Source organism: Lepisosteus oculatus, chromosome 13 (genome assembly GCF_040954835.1).
Source record: "Lepisosteus oculatus isolate fLepOcu1 chromosome 13, fLepOcu1.hap2, whole genome shotgun sequence".
In the NCBI taxonomy this organism is placed as follows: domain Eukaryota; kingdom Metazoa; phylum Chordata; class Actinopteri; order Semionotiformes; family Lepisosteidae; genus Lepisosteus; species Lepisosteus oculatus.
Window position 1 is genome coordinate 24,208,108 of NC_090708.1, and position 26,295 is coordinate 24,234,402.

General features: G+C 39.7%; 1 protein-coding gene across 1 annotated transcript in view; it reads left to right on the plus strand.

Moving 5' to 3' along the window:
• The window catches only part of edar (ectodysplasin A receptor), a 47,815-nt gene that overhangs the window by 13,249 nt on the left and 8,271 nt on the right, over positions 1-26,295 (plus strand). The window contains exons 2-9 of the mRNA XM_015361483.2: positions 5,309-5,374; positions 7,837-7,959; positions 13,440-13,621; positions 19,552-19,637; positions 23,747-23,830; positions 24,157-24,282; positions 24,754-24,828; positions 25,344-25,416. Of these exons, the coding sequence (XP_015216969.1) occupies positions 5,324-5,374; positions 7,837-7,959; positions 13,440-13,621; positions 19,552-19,637; positions 23,747-23,830; positions 24,157-24,282; positions 24,754-24,828; positions 25,344-25,416 (800 nt within the window). The 5' untranslated portion in view covers positions 5,309-5,323. The remainder of the gene's footprint in view (positions 1-5,308; positions 5,375-7,836; positions 7,960-13,439; positions 13,622-19,551; positions 19,638-23,746; positions 23,831-24,156; positions 24,283-24,753; positions 24,829-25,343; positions 25,417-26,295) is intronic.

The following is a 26,295-nucleotide window of genomic DNA, read 5'->3' on the forward strand; positions in this document are numbered from 1 at the left end:
CACAGTTGACTAGTGACACAACCCAGGCTCAACCTGCACTGATCCACTTTGGAGACCCCGAGAAGGCACACATTCGGCCATTGGTGCACCGTTTTTTCACTCACGTGTGCGATTTTTGCGGACAGGATTTCAAGTTCAGTGAAATTGGAAAGGTGACATTGCCCCTCTTGCAACGATGCTCACTCAGAACTCAACAAGTGGCGGAGATGAGAAACAGCGCCCCTGTAATTGATGAACTGTATCATTTTCTTCTTTGGTGGACCAATAGGGGTCAGGTGAGGGGGATCGTTCCAGGGAAGGATTGCTGTTGGGATGGTTCAGTCGGAGCTCCGTATGGCACATGCAGATCTCAAGGCCGGCTCTGGAGAGATCTCCTAGCTGGCTTGGGAATGCCTGGGATTCCCCTAGGAGGAGCTGGAACTTTGTCGAGGAGAAAGAGAATGTCTAATCTCCCATACCAGAAATCCTGCCCTTGAGTTCCCCATTAAGACACACAAAGTAAAATGGAAGTAAGATGGGGAAATAATGTAAATTCAGGAAATATGCAATACAAACATATACAATATACAAGTGACAGAAGGTCAAAGACTCCCTTCTCTTGGGCCATAAGTCTGAACGTAAAAACAGTTCAGATCAGATATCTGGCCATTACTTCCTCTCAAATACAAACCAGTTGAATCAGAAATTGAGGCAACAGAATTCAAAGACTAATATAAATACTTTCTTGTTGCTTTCTTTTTTTTCTATCTCTACAGTAACAGACCTGAGGGATAATCTTTTTCATAACCTTGCTATGATCCTAGTGCACCTCTGCAGTTTGCCCTGAAGAAATATCTAACGTATTTATTTTGTTGCCGTATATCTAGATAAAGAGATGAATGTCACACGCTTCCTTTGTCAAAAGAAAATAATTTATAGGAGCCCATCTTTGTACTTCTCAGTTTATTGTTATTGTATACTAGGGTATCACTTTTAACAGCATAATACCAAGAAATCATTATCTTCCTTGCTTTATGACTTCCTCATTGTAAAACAAAAATCCTTCTTAGTCACCTTTCTTTGACTGATTAATCAGCATCCAATACCTATTTTTAATTAAATAGAAACAGAACTATTCTGTTCAGCTTCTATTCACTGTGGTAAGTGTACTGGAGCAGTCAGAGTTTCAGAACATTTAAAACTAGATAAATATACATTTAATCCTCCTCTGAAAATAAAGCCCTGAAGGCACCACACATAATTATTATTTTTGTATAAAAATCAAGGGTGACCTTCAAAGTCTACTGTTTCTTGATAATAGAGTAGCATTTTTGTTTATTAGTTCATCTTTATTTGATGGTAGACTCGATTTGGGAGTCGTTTCCAATTCATTTATCTGTAGCTTTTATTTCTTAAACTTCTTTATTATATTTGACACCCCTAATATACTGCTTGTATCAACATTGTGTGAGAGAGCTCGGTTTGAACAGATTAAGAAGAAAATGGAAGTGCCAGTGGCAGTCTTTCGCTTAGTGTGGTTTCTCTCTGGTCATGAGGACAGGCCTTCTGACTGACACCTGTCCGTTTGAAGTAGGCAGCGCCCTTTCAAAAACAGATCACATTGCTGCGGCTGCCACCCACAGTGCTGCAGGCTGCTCAGTTACTGCAGTTTTTTTTCCCTTGGCTTTTCAGATGCACATCAAACACTCCCCTGGTTCCCTGTAGGGCTGAAATGCCTAGCCTATATACAGTAGTTCAGTGCTCCCACTGAGGCACAGCCTGAACTCGTCAACACGAGTAGGACTTTTCAAACAAGCTGACATATCCTGGGGAGTACAGTAGGTGTCCCCTTTCTTACTCCTGGAGGGCGTCTGCGGATTTTCTACTAAACTGGTCCTTTTAAGCTGAGAATGAGCTGATTGAGACTTTTAAGAGTAGCGTGGGAATGGAAATCTGTAGGCCCTCCAGCACCAGGACTGAGCATCCTTGCTGTTGACATTTTAAAATGAAAAATTCTTTGTCATTCACTTGGAAAAACTTATTTCCCTCTACATTCTATCATCTACAGAAGTGCATTTTCTCATAATTATGAGATAGACACAAAATTTGTTTTTTTCCTCGATGATAGCAATGTGCTACCATAATCATCAGATACTGTAGGTCACTAAAGAATGTGTTTTTGTCTAACTGGCCATGGTCAGGGCTGTAGTGTGGTAGTTTTCACCTTATGTTTTCTGCTTTTGAAAAACGTAATGGTACTGCATTCCTGTATTTGTTGGGACACTTCATTGAATATTCTTCTGTTTTTATTTACTGCTCCAAATTCCATTGAAACAAAACAGGGTGAGAAAAGAACCTAATCAAATATTTCCGTCAGTTAGTTTGTGCATTTGGAGGACATCCCCTACAATCTTCCCTCAATAAGGTGTATTACAAAAATATATGTTGTCTCTAATGAAATGTATTGTTCCATGTTTTCTGCATGACAGTGAACGCCCCTAAGTTATGACCTACTGACCCTGAGCCTGCTGAAAAGTGTCCTTCCTTTGGGTCTTGAGCAATTTAGGAAATATAGTGAGAAAATATAGTGTATGTATTTCTATTTTGAGTCGCACCGTCAGAGTCGTAATGTTCTATGCCATCTTTTTAAAGGTGCTAGTAGGACAGTGTAGTAGACAGCCTGCAGATCTGCTATTCCACCCGACTGTCGTTTTTGCTCAGCAATATAGACTGTTTAGCAAAATCAAGTAGCTTCTGAGCCTTCATTATGCCTGTGCAAGAAGATTGAACATGAGTAATTTCTGGCTATTTACAGTTCCAGCCCATTGTGCTGTGCCAGTTCTGTTTTCAGCATTTATGAGGACTGGCACACATTAAGAGGGTTTGGATCCAGGCCAGCGATCAGTGCAGCACTCATGAGCACCCCATACTGTACCATATCTTGATTTGTTCCCCAGCTGTTTATATCTTTTGAAGGATGAAAAATCTGCATGGGGGTTTTGGATTTATTATTTTGCTCCATTTCCACCGAAAAAGAGCAGATTTCCAAAGTTTTAGTATCATAGCTATTGTGCCTCTGATTCTAGAACACCCTGTTTGATTCATACTGTATGCTGACATACAGTATGTAGATTAGAAATGTGTTGAATTGATCTTTGTTTAGTAACTATTCGTTACGGGAAGGTATTTATCAAGGATTTGATTGATTTTAGCAATTGCACGGAGAAATACAGTACATTAACCTGTCACTGAAATACGCATATACAGTAGTGACATTTGCTGAGGGCTACTGTGCATTTCTGAAGTGGCTTTTTACCTGAGGAAAGAGAGGAAGTCGGCGCACCGTTTCACAAAATGGTCTCTTTCCAATTAAGGTGACGCCATTATTTATTCTTCAATGACAGAAATGTGAACACATTGTTATTACGCTTCTGGGTGGATTCCAAATAGTTAGTCTCCTGTAGGTAAAGAGAGGTGGAGCCGAGTCTTGGAATCATACCATATTGCCTTTTGCTACTGTCAAGGTGCTTGTTTTTAGAAGCATCATTAACTCTATTATCTCTTAAGTATGAGCGAAGCCTTTTCGTGGATTTAGGCTCTCTCGTTTCTTCTCGTTTCTGTATCCGGGCTACAGTCGAGCTTGGCAGTCTGCTTGGTGTGGCGTGCTGCTCAGACACTTGTCACAACTAGTTTTTGTCGGAGCAGTAGGGGGAAAAAAAATGCGAGCAAAATGTCTGGATTGTTGATACAGCCCTGACACAGTGTGAGTGGAGTTTTAATCTTTTCTTGTTGTAAGCGTCTCCTAGATTATATAAATAAAGACGTGTTTAATATACTTTAAACGGCTTGTGTAACAATACAACCATTGTGTTGTTAAGCAGAATATTAAGAAATACAATTATTAAGGCTTACAGTAATATTTTCGCACCGAGGGCTCCAAATAGCTGTGTATATTTCTGCTGACTTTACTGCAATGGAATAGAAGTGTCTATAGAGGAAAAGAGTTAAAAGATGCAGGTTTAACATAAGGAAACCATTAAGTTACTAATGCATGAAACAGAATTTCAAATTGTATCGTGGGGATCCAGAGACCTGGGATTTTGAAAATAATGTTTTGATATAGATCATTCTCAATGTTTGAACATTTGTTCAAGGAGCCCACAGTTCGAAGAGAAGGGATATTTGGTTGTCCCAGCAGTTTGACACAAAGTCTCAAGCGGATAAAAAAATATTACAGACTTAGAGGTTAATCGGTGTAATAGATATACAGACACAAGTGTGTACATGTCGATTCCAATATCGCAAAATGTTTCACAGACTCATGAACAATCCCTGACTGTTAATTGCATTTTCTGGTTATCAACCGGATCAGCAATTGCTGATCAGATCTGCAAAACTACTTCTAAACGTTTTCACCCTTCTTCTGGCTTTTTCTCTTTCTGTATTGTAATGTAGTGTATTGTCTCACAGTTTTGTTAGGTGTCTTGGGGCAACCTAGTTGTGAAAGACGCTATATAAACATAAATTGAATTGAACCCTACAGTAGAAAGAAGCAGCCTTTTTGAAACCACGAAACGATGCTGGCTTCTGGTTTATTCTATTGGCATTCTAGGATAGTAGAGTTCTTGCAGTGCAACACTACTTACTCAAAGGATACTGTTTGTGGTGTCTTAATTGAGATCAAGCGGAGGCCTTGAGCAGCATGGTGGGACATTGGTTAACAGCGCTGCCTTGCAGAGCAGTTGCAGAGCAGAACTCAGTTCAGGTTAGTTCCAAACCTGGGGTACTATCTAGTGGAGTTTTTATGTTCTTCCCTTGTTCGTGTGTTCCTCCCGTAGTCCAGAGCCATACTGGTAGGTTAATTGACTTCTGGGAAAACTGCCCCTAATGGGAGTATGCATGTCTCTGTACCCTTCAATGGACTCGTGTCCAGTTCAGGGTGCCCATTGCTTGCTGGGATAGGCTCCAACCCCCCACAGCCCTATTTTGGATTAAGCTGCTAGAAAATGGATTGATGGAGGACGTGATGTTCTGTATTAGATCTCATCTCATTTCTTATTTTTATTTATACACACACTCCATCATTCCTTTCCGCTGGACCAGCAGAGAGAGAGAGAGAGCACAAGGCAGCCGGTACAGGGAAGTGTGCACTCTGCCTGTCAAAATCCTGGCTGAGGGTCAGAACATTCCCCTAATGCTGTGTGCATGTGCTGCTTCTCTGCAGAGCGAGTTTCTACTTGCGCACCTGTAACACGGGACAAGCAACAGTAATCACATTAATTCACATGCTCATTTTTCCCCCCCCGTTTCTTCCCTCCTCCTTTCCCAGGGGTAAGGAAGGAAAATGATCCAGCAGGGAGAATCCAGAAAGTCCCATTTCCTTTCCTTCTTACTGGTGAGTGACTGCCGGAGAGTATTTTCTTTTTTAACATTTGTTTTTATTTTTCCCCAAAATAAAAACACACAAATAGCACACAGAGCAGAAGATGGGTAAAGGGCTTATTTTGCTTTCAGCGGAAAAATAGGTGGCTCCAAAACAAAGCACATGAAAAGTGAGTTCCAGACATTTAGTGCTCTGTGCCAACTAAAATCGACTCCTTTACTACCACACAAAGCATATAGTTTTGATCTACCCTCAGTTCCTTGCTCTTTTTTTAGATGTTGACTTGAATAAACGTCTGGCACTGCTCCCAGGAGTTAATCTCATTGCGCTCTTTTAATTATACCCCTTCAATTCTTTCTATTACAGACCCTAGATTAGATTGGATTAGTCCCATATTAACTTGCTTTTATTGGGAACCCCAGCAGTTTGCTAAAGGAGAAAGTAGGAAAGTGGTCAGGAAGCTAATTAATGCCCACATGAGCGTCACTGTCACATACATACTCAATAATTGTGATTTGTTAATATCTTGCAATGTTTTTACTGTGATTGTTTTTTGAAAACTTTTTTTTGTCTTGAATTTGTCTGCAGTTTCAGTCTGCTTTTTCAGGTGAGGGTAATGATTTCTTTAATTCAGACCTATTCAGTTTTGTCCATTTGCCTAAAATAATTACAGATCTTAAAGAAGATGTGGTGTTTAACTTTTTTATCGAATCATTAAATACAACTAGTTTTTGTTTCTGATTTTTCAGGTGGTACTTTTTGCTATGTAGTGTACTGTATATGTGGTCAGTGGCTCATGAAGTTTAGGGAGAATAGTGTTCTTTACTGTTCTTTACTGAAACTGAACTGTAAAGCATTGAGCAAATTAACAAGAAAATAAATGTTGAGGTTTGATTGCTTTGACTCTTATTGCAATCCTACTGAAGTAATTCCATTTGGCAGTATATGAGAGGCACTTTTTTCACTGTTCATATGGTTTTTCTTAAACCCCTCCTGACAGTGAAATACAGCATTATCAAATTCTACTGCTAAAATATGTAATTTCGAGAGCCTGATGAGTCTATTTGAGGATAAACTAAAACAGGATGAATTTGGAGGATCGTCAGAGGGACCGCTGCAGTGCGTTTCTGACTTTTCCTTGATGTGTTGTGTTTCTTGCGATTCTGCTGCTCTGCTCCTTGTTTGCAATCTAGTTGTTTTTTAAGGCTTTGGACTCCAGATCACTGATCACAGCCGAAACTCACTCACTTTCAGGACTGGCAGCTCTGCTCAGCAGCTAAACGCAGCTGTTGTCTGTCAGGAAAAAGTCTAACTGGCGCATCTATATCGAGAACAAAAAGAGGGCTAAATAAATCAATTAGACGTTTATTTATATCATTTGTCTGCTCCCCGTTAAAATGTAAACTCCTCCATGGGATTTTTGTAATTGTTTCTCATCCATTTTTTAAATAAGGTCATAATAATGTTGACTTTATTTGCGCTGGGCCAGCTGGGGAATAAGTTAGTTTAGCTTTCTGAACAAATTTTGATACAAGTTTTACGGCCATTTCACTGAGAATGAACTATGAGTTAAATGTTCTGAACTAGGAATTTTAGTTTTAGCAATTTAGAGTTTATGTGAGATTTGGAGCCAAGTAAGGGAATGATTTAGGCTGTGAAATAAAGTTATAATGAGGGTTGGAGCTACATTTAGGGTCAGGTGTGGGTAGGGTTATATTAGAGTTAGGGTTGGAGTCTTGACCTTTGGTCCTAGATAGCCACAGTATCCTCTGATTCATGATTAAATGGACAATTTAAGGCTGGTTAGAAAACCTGCAGGACTGTGGCAAACCAGGAGCAGGGCACCAGCGAGCTAGGGAAAGGGCTGAAGTTTAAATTGGGGTCAGGGTCTCGGCAGGGGGCAAGACTGGAGTTAAAACTGGTGTTGGGTTTGGAGTCAAGCCTGGAGATAGGGTGACATTTAGTGCTAGGAGAAGCAATAAGATTTAAGGAAAGACTGACAGAAATTAACAGTGTTAAAGAATAAAGAATAATTTGTTTTGCCACAGGAATACTCAGTAGGAAGGTTATAATTCTCCCAAGTGTCAACCCTAGCCTTTAGGTACATTGTAACAGTCTAAAATAATGCTATATTTTCCTATACAAAAAACCCCATCGCTAAAAGTTCCTTATTTTCTGCTTACTTTTTCTTTTTGGTGAATTTGGATTTCCTTTGTTTATGGGTTCTTTAAATGTTATCACAGTTATTTATTTATAGAAAATACTAAAACTAGTGTAGATTAAACACTGTAAATCAATATACAGTATAGTTTCCAAAAGAGGAATTGAACCAGAGCTGTGTCTTTCTGTTCTGGACTTGGTCATCACAAAGCGGCGTGGCTGCCTGTTTTAGACTCCATTCCCAGGTTTCACTGTAATAAATGGATAACTCTGTACACTCTGTTCAGACGGTGACCTGTGAACCTGTCTCTCAGGTGTCCACTATCCCTCTGCTGAGGGCAGAATACTCCAGCTGTGGGGAGAATGAATTCTACAACCAGACCAGCGGGACATGTCAGGCCTGTCCACAGTGCCAGCCAGGAGAAGAGCCGTATATGGTAAGGGCCCTTATTTCTCCTGCATCCTTTTAGTTAGTCGATTTTGAGACTTCAGGTCCTTTGGACCTATCCTTTCATTCAGCTGATTGCAAAAAAAACTTTTTTTTTTCAGAATTGCTCAGTGCAGCAAATCGATTTGGATTCTGTCCTTTGTCTGTGTGCTCACAAATGGTTGCACTGTAATCCAGCATTTCTAGAGGCTGTGTTTGTTGGACTTAAAGTGAATGCTACAAATTATTTTGGCTTTGCGTTTGTCAGTTTGTTCCTCCAGTTGTCTGTCTTGCCAGCATTCATGTGCATGTCTGTCTGTCCCTCCAACACAAAACATAAGCACAAATTATATTTAAGTTTAAGGTATAAATTGAAATGATGCCAAATGTTAGCTCATGCACCTGTTTTTTTTTGCATGGCTTTGATACTTTGTTAATATCAATAATATCCCTACTTACACTTTGATGAATTAAAATAATATTAACATATAGTACTATTTAAAATTAATAAATAATATACACAATCTTACAATTTAGTCTGATATTTGCCAAAAGATCCGTGTTGCTAGTATCGAAGCTGTCCAGTTACGTCACTGTCCCTAAGGAAAATGGTAAGTTTTGCAAGAAATGCCTCCCACATTTAAAAAAAAAGGCACATAACAGGTTGGGTTCATTCATGCCAGCTAGAAACATTCGTATTGCAATGCATTTTTCATAGTGTAGTTTTGGAGTACTACAAAGCGCACAAAAATGGTTGTCTTTATGGTAAACTAATCTATATTCCTCACTCCAAAAGGGCTGAAATGAGCATAAGTAACTTTGCTTTCTTGGCAACCGCCATTTTGTCTAAAAGTATTTAGCTTTACGCTTAAGTGTGAAAAAATGTTAGCAGTGTTAGGAATTGCGAGCTGTTGTACAAAATTACAGCATAGTTTGATCATTTTTTTAAACTTGATTTCAGTGTGGCTTATTGGACTTATTATGCGTGCTGTGTTCATTGCACGTGCTGTTGAAAGTCTCTTTGCTTGCCCATAAGGCACGTGTATTGCAGGTTGCCAACCCCTGCTTCAGCTGTTTCTGCCCTCTATCGCATTCAGGATCTGAATCTATGGGAGCCGACCTCAACAACTGAAACTATCAATTAATGTTGCTTCTTGTTTCAAACGATAGGGAATATTTTAATTAGTACCAAGCCAGAACATCTTCATGAGCAGCCACGTAACGTAATTACGTATGCCACGTGTTTGAAGCCGATACCCTGGCTGCTTTCAAAAAACAGCAAAATGACGTCTTTGGATCAACTTACTTCTCACAACCAAATGGGCTAGATGGGCCAATTGACCTCTTACCTCTTCCTGTTTGTAACCTTTCTTATGTCCCTATGATGTAGAAAGGTGATGGAAAAAGCATCTTTCTGTAGCACAATTAAACCGGGGAATACAAACATTAAGTGGAAATTTGCAAAGTGTTAGTGGCCAATTAAATATAACAAAAAATCGTAAAAATGGTTTTTGAGTACATTGTGATTGTTATGCGTGGCACGTTGGCATTGTTGCCTCGCAGTGCTGTGGCCTTGGGTTCACTTCCGCACCTGGGGTGCTGTCTGTCACATATGCCGGGGGAAAAGGTAGGGAAAAAGACCGCGTGCGGAGTCAGAGAGAGAAAACTGGATTCTGAAGGCAAACGGAATCCAAATCGTGAGAGCCAGAGCGAGGTCGGAGATCAGAAGCAGTGGGTCAGAAATCCAGGGGGGTCACAAGAACAAGCGAGAAGTCGGAGTAAGTCGCTAACTGGATACGTAGCTCAGGCTGAGGAAACCTCAGTTGCAGGGTGGCAGTTTAAAAAGACAACGTGAGTGAAGCTTATTAGGGAGTGCTGGTGGGAATGCGATGGTTTCTGTGTGCCTGCGTGCCGATTTGTGACACTATCTGTATGGAGTTTGTATGTTCATGTGGGGTTCCTCTGGGTGCTCTGGTTTCCTTCAGCAGTCTAAAGACTAGGTTAATTAGTTAATTGGTTTCTGGGAAATTGGTCCTGATGTGAGTGTGTGTACAGTATATCTGTGTTTGCCTTGCGATGGACTAGCATCCCATCCAGGGTGTATCCTGCCTTGCTTGCTAGCATAGGCTCCCCAGTGACCCTGTACTGGATAAAGAGGTTAGAAAATGTATCGATGTATTTCTTTGCGAGCATGGTAGTTAGGTCTGCTATCTTGTCTGTCTTATGCACTGTAGTCCCATGTCTTTACTGTATGCTTCCAGGATAACCTTCCAATGCTGTGACCATTACAAGGAATAAGTGACTAACTGATAATGGAAGAATGGTCATTGTGTTTTATCAGCTAGGCACTTTTGCACCCTTCAACCCAATGTGGAACAGGAAATGTATTTATTTATACAAGCTGTTACCTGCATAAAATTTAAGATTAAATTGGTTTGGAGAATAGCAAAGTCGCTATTTGTTTGCTATTAGTTGTATTGATCTGAGAGCAGCACAATTCTACACTTTAAATTCATGTTTAGTTCCCCACGACAGTCTTGCATTAGGGTTTCGCCTGGTTTGACTGAAATAAATCCCCACGCACTGCTGTTTCCGGCTTTCTTGTGTAACTTGGTCAGGGAAGGAAGTTAAACATCTTCACCTGTATTTCAGTCCAAAAGCAAATACCAGTTTTGTCACTTTTGAGTTAAAGAATTAATTTCTGTGGGAAAAAAAAAATCTGGGGAAAGTGTGGACCTTCATTGCAACAAGGCGGCTTATTGGTTTTGATGCTGACTTAGTGTCTCTTACATGGCCGGAAAGCTGTAATTAAAACAGAATCCCAGTCTTTTCCTGTGAGAAGCCCATAGCATAAATATCCCACAACAAATACTATGCATTTCATTTCCTTCAGCTTAAGGAATATGCTTTTATGATATTTAAATGCTGGTTATCAAGCAACGCTTTTCATTATGTGTCATAATATCAGACAGGGCTTGCTTTCATGTCTATAAATGAAAAGAAGAGTGCAGTTAGGTGAATCTGAAATGGTTATTGAACCTTAACATCAAATGTTTTCCTTATGTCTCAGTGATGAAAGGTGATAATTAAAAATCAGAAGCCAGGAGGTTTTAATCTTTTCTCTTCTCAGGTAGTACAGTACATATGACCCTCTGGTCTAGGTAAATTGCAGCGCTAATAACTTTTTTTCCATCTACATTCTTTCATAAGATTAGATTTCATAAGGTTTCTGGTTTTATAAGGAAACTGTTTAATTTTACAATGAATGGTTACAGTTCCTGGGAAGTGAGTTTTTATGAGGTCGGACCAGTCACTCATAAGTGAATACATTTCACCCCAAACATTGAAGAGGTTTTAAAACTAAAAACATTTGATAAAATATGAGATATCATTTCATTAGATAAAATCTCTTCTTCATGATAAACAGGTGTCAAAGTGATTTTTATTTGTCAATATAAAAACGATGAAAAAGATATACTGTAGATATCCAAGAATGTAAGGTTTAATTTATTTTTAGAAGATAGAAGCATATTGTTAATGCAATATACATTAAAGCATTAAAGGTGTGTTAGAATCTAGCATGATTCTAACCTTTAAAATAAAATATATATTCAATCTAGGTCAAGCAAGGAAACAATATCATCTCACAGAAAGTGGTCATCCTCTTGTTATTGAATTAAATAACATTCAATAGGATTCAACATTCAAGAGGATCCTTCTGGCTCAGTATGCTGCAGTGCTGGTAACTCTTAAAGTATGTAATAAGGTTCTCTATGAAACTAATTTAGTTTTTTTAACCTTTCACTGAACTTTCCAGTACAATATGTGGGGAAAATATACAACCTAGTTCATGGAGTTGGTATCAATAACAATAAAGCCCTTAAGGGCACAAATCCAGTTATTCAGACTGATTTATCCTGTATCTTGTTGAAGATCTTAAAAATGAGATTTAAAAAAAAACTTTCTGCTATTTCCTGGTATTTTCCTTTTTCCTCTGTACTTTTATAAACCTTGCAAGTGCTTCTGATTTTTTTCAGGAATTAGAACTATAGGGTGGTTGAATCCAATTGATAAATGTATGGAAAGGCAATAATTACAGGATTCCAATAATTACATTTCAATTAATAATAATTGCAATTTAGTTCAATATTTAGGTGCATTTTTTCTACTTTAACATAGTCATTGATTCAAAATTAGTTTTAAAACAATTTCTATGATGTTTATCTCTATTGCTAGTTTCAGGTGTTGCAGTAGTTCACTAAACTGATGTCAAACAGGATTGCAATATTTCGGTGAAGACAAGGGGCCATGCAGTGCCTGGGAACTGCTCTGAATATCCAGTACAGAGTTATATTGTATATGAAGAACTTTAATGAAAGTCTGTTCACAGCTTAGCACCAAATTGTCCATTCTAGCTACCTGATTGGCAGCTGTGAGGAGCTGTGCTTAGGACTTTGTGGACTTGTAACTGGAACGTTGTGGGTTCATATCCTAGGTGGGACACTGCTAGTGAGATACCCAGGAATGCTGTATGAATGGGTGCAATTGTAAGCTGCTTTGGATAAAGGATTCGGCCAACTACATTAATAATGGTGGTGATAAGCACAGGTGCAAGATATACAGTCTTGGGACTGATCAACCCAAAATACAGATAGCTGCATCACCAAGGTCATAGGAACTGTGAATCGCTCTGTATAGTGAGCGATCCTGAATTAAGAATTAAGCAGGTGGCCTGCTATATGAACCCATTTATGTATCATGGTTTCAGTTCGTGTACCTGCATTAGGTTTACAGAGGAAATGTTATAAATGTTATAAATGTTCCTAAAAACACTGGCTCTTGTGCTGGCATTGCAAATTGATTCCTTTAATTGATCCGCTTGCTTGTTCAAACTTTTGGCTTAACTTGGTTCTGTACTCCGTCCTGAGTTGCAAAAATACCTCCATGTATTGGGTACTTTTTCTGAAAACATCAGCACAATGATTTGCATATAGAACAGCATTTCCACTTCCTTACCCTTATTTCTGACTAAACAACATTTAACAGGAGATCCATTTATGACAATGGAGAGAAGGAAGCTGTATCACATACTCCTATAATGAATGCCCCCCCCCCACCATTTACGTTAGCATGCATTACAAACCCCAGTCAGCCTTTCAAGAGCCCAAAGCAAACCTACAAAGAAGACTCAAATAGAAAACTAAAAAAAAACAGAAGACACAGTGATCCCCCCCCCCCCCCCAAGACCAAGGTTATTACCCACTTAGAAGGGCACATCTAAGTAAAAACAGAATAAAACTGGAAATTGGGATGTCTGTAGGAGGGTTATACAGCGTATTCAACCTCCAAGAGTTCTGACGAGTAACTAAACATCTGGTGTCCAAATGCGTGCTGGAGCCCATGTTTATCATGTCCCAGGCTGTGTAGGTTTACATAACAAGCCACACTGCTGGAGAAACATGGCTGCTGATTCCCGCTGCTCTCTTCCAGACCTGTGGCTACGGCATCAAAGACGAAGACTATGGCTGCGTGCCCTGTCCGGCGGGGAAGTTCTCCAAGGGTAAATACGAGATCTGCAGGCGGCACAAAGACTGCGACTCGCTGTATCGCGCCACCGTGCTCACACCCGGAACCCCGGAGAGCGACGCAGAGTGCGGGCCGTGTCTGCCAGGGTAAGATAAGATCCCTTTATTGGCCATATACAATTTCTTGCATTAGGAATTTGTCTTTTCACATACCCCAACTTGCTCTCCATGAGACACACAGACAGGGGAGAGAGAGAAGCTTGGGGTCAGAGCACAGTGTCAGCCATTTATACAGAGCCCCTGGAGCAGTTGGGGGTTAAGGGCCTTTTTCAGGGGCCCAACAGAGTATGATTCGGCTGGGGGATTTGAACTGGGAACCTTCCACCCACAGGCGCAGAGCCTTAGCCACAGTGCCACCACTCAATAAGAGAGCTCACTCAGAAATCCCAGAGCTTCTACTCAGGCCACAGAACTGCCAAGGAAAATGCATCCATACCTACTGTCCAGAGAATTCAATCTTTAAATGAGGATAGCATAATCTCCAGTTCTGGGTCTTTAATCTCTAATGTCCGCTCCAAAACAAAGTATAAACTGTCTCTGCCACATTGTTTTAAATAAAACGTTATTAGAAAAAGCTGCAATTAAGAGATCGGCTGATTTGGCCCCTCTAGCTCAATTTATTACCATAAATTAAGAGATTAAGTAGGATTTCTTCTGGTCATTTCTCGAGGCGTTCAAGTAAATCAATTGCAACAGCATGTCTGAGCAGTTTCTTTCATAGGCCCACTACCCTTTGTGGAAAGTTAATTTCCAGCTTGTTTCATGGCTGATTCTGAAGTCTGGCAGATTAACTTTTGTCTGTACCTTTCAGGTACAGTATTAGTATATTTAGATTTTGTCCACTTAAGAGCGAAGGGATTCATTTTTTACGCCTGTGCATATGACATACATTTTCCTATCCGGCATTTAGTGACCCTTTGCTTGGCCCTTTTTTGCTGGTTCAAACTGAGCGGTTTCTCTCTCCTCAGTTCAGATTAGGCATACCCATAATTATTTATTGCATCAAACAAGTTGAGTACATACAGATAGCTCAAACAACCTGGACGCCAGTTCCTACCAGTAAGATTTAAATGATGCAGAATAAGGAAACACCATTGTCATGAATGTAAAAAGGCTGCCAACATAAAATAAAAGCAATCAGTATAGTGTGCACATTGTTTTTTGACACAAGTAAGCCCAGGGAAATTAGATTTTTCCTGAAAGTTTTTCTTTAATCTCATTGTGGAGTGGCAACTCTGAATTCTTTAAAGCTTTTTTTTTTGTTTGCTTCATAATACTTTTTTTTCCACTGAGTTACCACAGGACCTGGTGGATACCAATCCTGAAGTGTTTACAAAATAACCTTGCTTTCCTGGAATGTCTCTTCTTCACAAATAAAAAAAACTGCTTTGAATTGTTTCAGTTCTGTAGTATAGTAGTGCCTTTGTGAAACATCATTCAAGGTCAAAGACATGATTTTTACTTACTCCCTTGAAGTACTCTTCATCAGGCAGTCAGAACACCCTTTGATTATGTACTAGCATGGGTTTATTAATCCTGCTCCTGGAGGACCAAACACCCTCTGGATTTCAGTTCACCTGAGTTTAATTACCTATCTGAAATCCTAATTAATCAACAAATTGCTTGTCTGCCTTTTTTTCCTTCTGAAAAGTTATGAAATGCAGTAGTTAAAAGGTCACATTTAAGAGCTGATAACAGTCCAGCATTTCAAAATAATCCCAAAACTATTAAATTAATTAAGTAAAAAATTAGTAAATTAATTGAGGCTTCAATTGTGTAACTGAGAGCTCGTCTGGAAGAAAAACGAGTGGGTGTGTTGGCCACCAGGACCAGGATTAGGAATTCCTGCTCTAGAAGACAGCTGAGTGGTTAAAATGTGAGCATGTAAAAACATATTTTAAAGGGTGTAAGAAATGAACAATAAATGTAAGAGTAGGGAAAAGGAAAGAGAAAGGGAAAAAAACAGGCAAATTAACAGAATGCCCTCCAGCAGGGTGTGCTGTCTGCCAGTGTCCTGGCTGCGCATCAAGTAATGGAGCATCAAGCTCCTCGTAAATGTGGAATAATCCTGACAAGGGGACCACACTGCTGCCTCACTGTTGCCCTGGGCAACAGGCCTTCAGGAGAAGGCCCCAGACCTCAGGCCGGCACACACAGCCTGGCCCAGTCTCTGCCTGCACTGGTCCGGGGTTGAAATATTAGCTCCCTCCCTGAACCGAGTGAATGTCAGTCTCAGGCCCTCCCCACACCCCTGTTCACCCATGACACAACGTCTTTAAGAAAGCGGAATCAGAAAACAAGTACAAAAAGGTTTTTTGACATTAGAAGAAATCTTGAGCTGCACACCAAGATTACCCATAGGAAGCAAGGAGAATTGTATTTATCTCTTTCTAATTGTATATATCTCATGAATATCTCATATTTATCATTTTAATTATTTATCATTTTAATTATATATATATAGCACACTCAGTAAATATGGGGTTCCAGTAATCCAGTTTGATTAAATAAAGGTGGATGCTGCACATTGGTCGTGGTGGAGAGGAGTCCCCATTACCTGTAAAGCACTTTGAGTGGAGTGTCCAGAAAAAACGCTATATAAGTCTAAGCAATTATAATTATTATTATAAAGGGGTGTATTACTTTTTCAGCTTCAGATATAGCAAGAGGGCTACAGTATGTTGCACAAAAGGACAAAAGAGATAGCATTGTGATGTTTCTAACATAGGCTTGAGTTGGATTGTGTTAGGGGCAAAAGTAACACTAACGTATCTAACTTTTTGTTTACTATTAACACTTTTATGTTAGGTTATGCTTATTTGCTCATCGGCCTTCTGAAAGTTTTGCTAAAGAAAGCATTGTTGCATCCATATCTTGATATCACACATTTATTTCGCATTTACATTATTCTGCTTGTGCGTGTATTATTATTAATTTCGGCGCAATATGAGGTACTACATAAAAAAATCTCGGTTCTTATTTTTTAGTAGTGAATTTCAGAAACGTATTTAACTTTATTATGAATAAAATCCAACACGCATTTGGATAAGGTCATTTAAAAAAAGGGGGAAATTATTGGCCTCTGCTTACAGTTTCACTGCTCATAGCGTATTGCGGCGGGGGAGTTTAAACAGTCCCCGCTGTTTGTCATTATAGAAGTCCATGCATCTTTGGCTTTCCACTTGCACTTGTGGTTTGGCAGTATCTGACACCCCCCCCACCCCTTGTACTCCCTTAAGTGTAATCTGCTTGGCATCCCGGGGCTGAAGTATGCAATGCTGGCCTGCCACAGAGAAGTAAGTACACTCTTGGTGTACACTGCATAGGGGAGATACTCAGCTCTTGAACACATTTAGAACTCTGTCTGTTATTTTTAGCATTTTTTAAAATAATCCAGCGTGAGTCCCATTTACACCTATGCACACAGCCGGTTGTTTTACTAGATCAATTCAGCTGTGACTCGAGTAAGAGTACGATGTCAGGGATTCAAGTCACAAGTCCAGAGTTTTGACCGCTACATCAGCTCTCCCCTCTGGAATCCGTGTTTTATAGCTGCTTCAATGACCCACACTAGCATTTCCTAGCAGCTGCCCATGTCAGCAGAGCAGGACTCTCGAATCTTCACCTCAAGAACCTCAGCTGGAATACAGAGGGGAACTGTGTTGTGATCATATCTGCACTGAGGTTGAAATGCCAGAAGTGTTTTATATCGAATTAGCATGCAGTGTATTGCGTAGACAGCATATGAATATGTACAGTTAATAAGTTACCATGCACATAAACTCACAGCTGGCCTCGTAACATCACTAATCAAATAGGTCTGGTCGTAGTAGTTCTTTTAGACCTGATCTTGGGTAAAAAAGGAAAAAACATGGCTTCCCACAGTGCCCAGTCCAATCTGTAACTTATCTGTTGAATTTGTGTGGTTGTTTTAATATCACAGTTGATAGACATAATCACAGTTAATAGAAGTCGTCATTCCAAAATGAGTAATAGCAGCATTCAGATTACCGAGTAATATATGCAATACAAAAGGCTTATTTCATGCATTTGTGTAAAAGAGACCGCTTTTAATATTTTACATTTACGGAAGCTGTGACACTGTGCACAATTAAACAAATGACCAATTTGCAATTGAACAATTCCCTGCTCACTTAATTCATATTTATTTACATTGTTAGTCAGGCAGATGCAAACAGAAATGCACACTTACAGTAACAGAGTGATTAGAAACAACAGTTAGCAGTTGCTTTTATATATTTGTATTTGTAACAATGTAAAAAAATGTTGTAAAATAACATTTCTGCACATTAACAAAGATAATGTTTTGAAAAATGACAGTTTTCCAATGGCTCATATGTTTTGGTAATAAAAATAAGTATTGTTTCACCATTGCTCTTTCTTACTCAGGATTTTGGGATTCTTCCTGACTGATTACTGTCTCTCTAAAATCTCATGGTACTGCAAAGTACAGTATCTGTTTTTCAACAGTTTAGGGAGAAGGCAATTACTTGTAGTACGCTAGTATGTTATCACCTTAACACCACATTAAAATTTTAATTAGATCCGGTAATTACTTAACATACTTTTATGTAACAATAATTGCAATAATAATACCTCTAAATGTGTCTGCACAGTACTCATAGCATTTTATTAGACTGTATTATATAATAACTTGTTGTTACTGGGCAGTAAGATGAGGTTTCAAAAGAGGCTTGTTTTCAGTTTAATTTTGTTTTCATATGTGTGATATGCAAACTATTTTAATGATACAGATGTTGCAAAAGATAATTTTATACTTCCAGTGTTTATGTATTTATTTATTTTTTCACAAGAAGCTTCTCACACTATTTATAAGTAAAGTAAATAGTAGCTTTCTTCAACTGGAAACCCAAGACCTATTCTGTATGCCCACGGACATGAACTTCCTGGGTAGTAGCTCACCGACCAGGGACAAGGAAAGAGTACTACTTCTTTTTGGTAAACAACTCCAGGCTGCCAAAGTAAATAGCCATGAATTGAGATATGAGTTTCAGACTTCTGGTTTGGGAGAGCTGTTATTTTTTCAGAATAGTTAACCAGTATTGGTTTGGCACTGATGGTCCTACATCCTCAAGTCTTACATAAAAAGGGGAGCCTTTCGCTGGACAATGCCAGTCCAGACCACTAAAGGCAACTTCTTCTCTTCCCCAGAGAGAAAGGGCTTTTGTGGAGTGTTATAAAGTAAAAATTGCCCTCAAATCATTATCATTTGGGAATGTTTTTCAGTTTGGCTTCCGTTTTACAATAAATCTTTATTGCAAAATCTTATGGCTCTGGGCTTTCCTTTTTCTTTGACTTATGCATATTTTTTCTCCTTTTTATTTTTTTTGTAATCGGCAAGATCACTGCGGTATTTGGAAAAGGAGAGCACTGCACCGTAGGAAATCTTAACAGGACATGCAACATAGTTTTTCAGGCGTCTAAGTACTGTATTAACAAGTTCCTAGTGTTTGATTAATTGCTACAGATAAAGGGTTATGCCTGGAAGACAGTAAAAAATGTATTAGAGAATGTTATGATTGAATGCATTAACCTCTTGTACTTGGCTTTGATTCAGTCCTCAATGTGATCAAATTTGTCATCTTTAACTAAAAAGTTCGATTTGCGATTTTGTACTCGAAGGACTGCTGTATATGTCAATTTATTATTATCAAAAAGAAGAGCTAGGGGAGCCAGTATATGGGCAATTCCTTTAGGATGGATTTATAGCTCCCGTCATTTCTTGAACCCATACAGTAATTCTGAAACCTGCATCTATGCTTTTATGGGCCTCCAGACTTAGAAATCAATCTTTCTACTCAGTGGGGTTATTCTGATCCACAAATGTTAATATGGGCATTACATTTTGGAAGGAAAAAATACATATGAAGACAATAATACATTACTATGTACATGAGGGATTCTGCTGATTTCACACTGTGTCTGTGAAAAGGGATACATGCAAGCTGACGGTAGATCCCTCTGTCTGTTCGTAGATACTATATTCTGGAGAACCGACCTCGGAACATCTATGGAATGGTTTGCCACTCCTGCCAGAACGCTCCACGGAACACCAAGGAGTGTAAGTGTCCCCGTGCGGTCAGGTGCTCTCGCACACATCTCTGTTGTGAAATCAGAGTCCCGTCACCCGACTCGTGAGTTCCGCTTGTGAGCCTCATAGGGCACTCGTGCAATTACATGCAAATGCTTTGCTCCTTCATCGTTCTTTTTATCCATTCAAGAAAAAAACACTAATAGTAAAACAATATGTTTCACAGAGGTGGCCTGTGTGTGATCAAACCCTTATTTTTCCCCTGACAGAGAACGGCCTGTACTGCAGGTGGCCCACACACAGTAGGCAAAATTTTGACCCCCTTTTACTTTGTCAATTAAGTAATGTATTGGCATAAATCTAACAAAGTCAAACAGAACAAATTCAAAATCTTGATAGCTCCTCCACAAGCTGTGTCTATTCTCAGCTCTGTGGTATATCCCACATGTGAGTGGACTTTAGCAAATCTGCTGACTATTGAGATACTCAAATGTTATGGTAAGCACTAAACCTGAGGTCCACTTCTATTGTGATCAGCTCAAAGAAGCTCTTTTGATATCTGAAAAATGTGGCAATAATAGCAGCTCATTAATAAAGTACTGATAGAAACCAGTGTTTCTGGTAATTATCTTCTGCAGTTTATTAAATATTCAGATTTTTTTTCCCTTTTGGCTCTGTCAGTGTGATTGGCAGCTCATCCATAACTTTGCTGAATAGCTCATTAATTATGCTGAATATCTGGACAAATAACTCTGGTGGGGAGTTAAAGCACAAGGCAGCCCTGATGCTGAGCAGAGCTGTTTTTCTGTGCGGCAGTCACTCTTAATTTGGTGACACTCTACATTAGATGCTGCAATTTTTTAACAGATGTATTTTCTGAACTATCTGCTTTGCCGACACCCATGAGAAGGTGAAATGAAAGAAGGGGCTAAATGAGGTCAGAGAATTCCACATACGTCTTCCAAAAAAAAAGAACTTGACATTAGACATTAGCTGTTTTTAGTGTTTGCTTTTTAATTATTGGGAAAACTGCCTTAAAAGACATACTTTCAGCACCTTTCCCTGAGCATGGATGTTTGCTTCCACAGATCTATGAACTGCGCATTGTTGCTAAATGAGAAGACCTCTCATGTAAAAAATCAGTATTAATTCCAATTCAATGTTTATATCCAAAGGGTCTATGGTCTCTCTCAAAGTAAGCATAGGCTTTATTCTTATTTTACAGCAGATACAGAAGGGATATTTTTAATATACCAACATTTAACCTTAACCAACCAGGTTTACAAAACCAAAACCAGAAAAAGCAGAGTTAGCTGTCCTGGGTCATTTATACTGCTAGATGGTAGATCAAAAAGTGGTTGAGGGACCAGTGCTTTCTGCATGGCTGAAGGTTGAAATGTTGAACAAACCGTGTGCAGAAAGTGACAGGGCCCTGTGTGTGAACTAGTGCAGAGAGGAGTGGAGATTGTGGAAATCAAATGGAGATGGAACTGGCGTCTCTTGTCGGCCTCATTTGCTAGCAATTTTTAGTTGAGCAAGGAGTTGGCAGGGTCCCTTTGCATCTTTTGTGGGTTTCATTTTATAAACTGGATTAATAAAAGATGTCATATGGAATAAGCGCACTGGCAGACCTTCCACTATTATTATCAGGCGCAAACTTGAAGCCACACAGCTCGCATGGCTACAGGGAATGTGTGTCATCACAGTTCCTTTCCAGGAAAGGAGTCTGAAATGCCACATATTTAGCTTTTAAGAGACAAAATTAGAACATAATTTATCTACAAACCAAAACTAGAGCCTTTGCCTACATCAGTCACCGGCAATGAAAATCTGTCTCTTGTCAGTGAGTGTTATTTCTGTCCTAAATATGAAAACTGAAATACTGAAGTTTTCACTCTCTGGGCCTTAATAAGAATTATACAATTACAGTAAACCCCCGGACACAATTTTAGCAGATTTTGTCCGCTAACTCAGAAGTCCGTTAAACCGAGGGTTGACTGTGTCCTACCAACTTAGAAAAAGTGTAGAGATGCATTTCTACACACATTCAACTGGTTACAGAGCAAAGACGGTAGGAACGGGAGTGAAAGTGATGTTTTTAATCTAATGTTGCCACTGTGCTTTTTAAAATACCAAACACCACAAACAACAAAAAAAAGAAGCGTTTAGCATGGAGTTACTTGTTTGAGAGAGGGCGAGCTAGAGCTTGCCAACTAATCTGCAAATTACACAAACACATTGCATAGTTTGTATCTATTAATTAAAAGCGTGGAGGGCAAAAAAAAAACAAACCCTGAAGATTATTAACTTGTTGCTGCTTGCAATAATTGTTCTACAGAAGAGTAACTTCCGTTCCCCTGCTGCCCATCCATTCTGATGGGGATGTGAAAAGGGTTGCAGAGCTTTCAGACAGTTCCAAGTGAACAGGTGATTTTAATAAGACTATACAGTAAAACACAGTGCCATGTTCAATTGCTGGCATTCTCATTTACCACTTTTAAATGGCATGTGGGGGCCCATTGATTTCGGCCCTGTCAAATGTTATTAAAATTCTCTTTGCCCGATATGTTTTGGAAGAAAATTACAAAAAAACAGGAATTGGAAAAACCAAACAAACTCGAAGAAAAGGCCTCCCAGTGATTAATTCCCATTTGAAATTTCGGAAGAGTTTGTGGATGTTACAAATGCAGACTGGCGGGGTAAATTTCCGTTTTTTTTTTTAAAAAAAGGGAAAATGAGATTAGGGTTATATTTCATAGTTAGAGGGGTAACACAACTCTTTGTGGAGTTTGTATGTTCTCCCTGTGTTTGTGTGGGAGTCCACCGGATGCTCCAGGTTTCCTCCCACAGTCAAAAACAGGCTAAGAGGTTCATTGGCTTTGGGGAAATTTGGTCCTGGTGTGAGTAGGTGTGTTTGTGTCCGTGTCTGCACTGTGATGGACTGGTGTCAAATTCAGGGTGTATCCTGCCTTGCGCCCATTGCTTACCAGGTCTGGCTGCCCTGCACCCCTGTATTGGATAAAGTGGTTAGAAAATAGATAGATGGATGGATCGTAATCAGAGTAAGTATGGTCGTATTCATGTAGTGGGTATATACTGTACATGTTATATGTCTTTCTTCCAAACGCTGTATTTGATCATGTCTGGGTCGAACTGACAGAAAAGGCAGCAACATACATACAGTATCATCGTAATGGAACTTGATAGCTACTTACAGCAAAGTATCTCAAGGAAAAGAGCAAGCCAAAAAGAACGGTGCTCATTATGCAAATTATGCAATTAATCATCCATCTTGCTTTCAGCTGCGCATATTTTTTCACCCTTGATTAAACTAGAAACAGAGAGCCCTTAACTCGTGTTTCCTTTAAGGGAACTCTACCCATTTGTCATCAGCTAGGAGGAAATGGCACAAGCACCTTCTCCTCAATCACTTCAAGTAGAATCTGAAATTATGTCGATGGACTGGAAACCAATCTCCCCTTGTCAGCAATCTGTGGATTTTTAAAATACATGCTGAAGCGGTCAAATTGAGGTGCAGTCTCCACTTATTTCCTGAGCCATTTGAGAACGATCTTGTGTTACCATGCATACTTTAAGCTGAATGTTAAATGTACCCTCTCCAAGACTGTAATTGTTTCCAATGTTTTCAGTGGTGAGAATGGGGCTTAAACACCTGGGAGACAAAAATGACATCAGGATCTTATAAGTTACCTCATTACACAGCAGAGGTTTTTCAGCTGAAACCTATAGTTTTAATCCTCTACACTCAGGGTAGGGTCCTGCCATTTGCTCATTTGTTGAATGTTCAAACTGGTGTCCGTTGCTCAGAGCACTCATGTCCCAGACATTTACTACATGTGAAGGGAAGTTTATTATTTTGTGTTAAGAAAACACAAGCAGAATGCACTAAGCCATTTAATGCAAAAAAAAAAATCTGCTCTTATGAATCTTGCAGTCTACAGGATCTCACGCTGGTCAGTGTCGAGTTGGTTCTGAAATGACTTTTATTTCATGACCTCTCAGGACAGGTGTATTTGTGTGACCTTTCAAAAATAAAGGGGTGTTTCAACCCACCGGCTTTCAGAGGCTAGTTTAGAGGGGGTACTGACTGATGCACTTGGGCCTGTTGTATGTTGCAGGTATGCGGACCAGTAAGGGATCGTCCGACAGCTCTCCTGCCGTGTCCTCCACCAGCACCACCATCTTCCCTCATCCCCACAAAGGTGAGAAGCCAGTTGACCCCTCCTCTGGGGGTTCTGTCCACGTCATATCAGTCTGAGTTCACAAAAGGGCAGCACGCATTGGGATTGCAGCCCTACCTTTCTCTTTGGTTGCATCCAGTCGTAAACAGGGCCTCAGCTACTTTCCTGTCTGCTGCTGAGGTCACTTGGAAATGGTTCGTTTTATCACACTGAGAAAGCATTCAATATAAGCTGCGAGACAGCTCTTCTCTGTTTCATCACCTGTGGACTTCTGTCGTGTGTTTGAGAAGGGATGTGGCATTAAAAGGGATTATAACAGTGGATCTGTCTGTCTGTCTGTTACCAAGATCTGATGGGGCAAGGACATCTGGCTACTGCTCTGATCATTGCCATGTCCACCATTTTCATCATGGCTATTGCCATTGTGCTGATCATCATGTTCTACATCCTGAAGGCAAAGCCCAGTGGCCAAGGTAAGAGCACCGCAGTGAAAGCACCCCGACTTTACTACCCCTCAGTCCTCAGGTACTGTGGCTAGAGGCAGCAATGCTCCCTGCAGCCGAGATGGTTCAGAGTTCAGTGAATAAGACTGCACACCAGCAGTGGAACACCAGCAGCTTCTGATTAAAAACTTGTGTATTCATACAATGAGAGCCATCTCACATTTTGATCAACACATCTTTCTTTGCCTTGTTTATGAAAAGCTCCTGTTCTTTAAATGTTTCCCTCTGTCCTCTGTCCTGGAAAAAAAACTTTGATGACTGAAGCAAGTGTGGTTGGGTTGTTGTTTACTCATGCAACACTGGACAATTATTCTTTTTCTTGGGCGAAGCTTGATTTTTTTGAAGAAGGGTGCCTTTGGCATCCTAAAAAATTCAGGCTGTTGTGTTTTCACAACGTCTATAGACGACATAATAAACACTCACTGTGTGCTTCATTGCCAGCCTGTTGCTCTGGTCAGTCCGTGAAGACGGTAGAGGCACAGACCAACAACCAAGAAGATAAAAAAGAAGTCCAAGGTAAGAAACCTCAGTCTGTAGTGAGGCAGCATTCAGGTCACAAGACAATACAGTTTAAAAATAAGTTCTGAATTATTTGGACTTTGTTTTAAATAAATAACCACCTCTGTACAAAAAGGCTTACGTATTGTATTATTTTATGTGTGTGGTCAGAACTAGAAACAGTTCTGTGTTTTCAACACAGGCTCTTGAAAAAGGTGTCAAAATTGTACATTAAAAAGCTTTGGAAAGCTGGTAGTAGTTAGCAAGTTTTCTTTTCTTTTTATAAGAGGATGTAAGAAGTATGGAGCAGTTTTGGATTATGGGCATATTCTCTTTACTTAACTTTCGGCTTTCTTTATTGGGACACAATCTTTGTTGTCTGTGGACATACTGTAGGTTCATTCTGTTGTTCGAAATGGTGAACAGATATTGAGTTTGGGCCAATTTTGCATAGTGTAGTTGCTGTGATATTACAGTATTTGAGGTAGTTCAGATCTGTTTGTTTTTTTTGCGTACACTCCTTTCTCTTGCAGAAGATGTGGTGATATTCTCTGAAAAAGATGAATTTGACAAACTCAAACCAACCCCACCGAAAGCAGTCAAAAGGTAAATGAATGGACTTTGCATCCTCTTGTGTCAGTTGGATAGGAGATACTATGCTACTATCAGTCATTACAACAGGTAGATTTTAAGATTGTGCATGGATACCAGGAATAAACATGTTCTAAACACATTCAGGCACAATAATTTTTTGTTCTACAAACAGGCCATAACACAAAATCTCCAAGATTAAACCCCTTTAGACATGCAACTCTCGATCTCTTTTTTAACTTTAGGGCACAAACAAGTTATAAATATTGTAAGTGCTACAAGATAAGTATGTTGGAACTTGAATGGAGGCCTCCAAGTAGTGATTTTATCTCCTGATATTCAGCTTTAGATCTGCAGATAATTAAAGTCACCACAGAACAAGTTGCAGCAGTTGGGCTTCAGGTTTGTAGCCTTTGAGTGAGGAGACAGACTGAGGAGGGCTTTGTAGCCAAGCTGCACATGGGCAGTGGAAGGAAAGCACAAATTCATCGCAGGAGCTGTAGTTGAAACGTTATGTGTGGCTTTAGTTGTAACATTGTGTGGTAAGGGATGAGGTAGCTGTATACAAATGCACCCTGGAGTCACTTAGTTTAAGGGAAGATGTTCATTTACACAAACATAATAGAGCAATTGATAACTACTTCAAGCCCAGGCCAAACCACCAGGTGAAAACATCACAACTTTAAAGGATGACAGCTTTTTGCCCTAAACCTTTTCTTGCCTGGCTGTGGAAACTCGTTGGCACGGCGCAACATTTTGTCTCCTTGAACCAAACTGCACAAACAATGGAGGTTTGTTTTGCGCTTCTTTCTCGTCTTTTGGTCGAGTGAGGCAGAGTGAAACATACATGTACACATTCAGACCTTTTGAAAAAAGCCAGAAGTCTGACTCGGA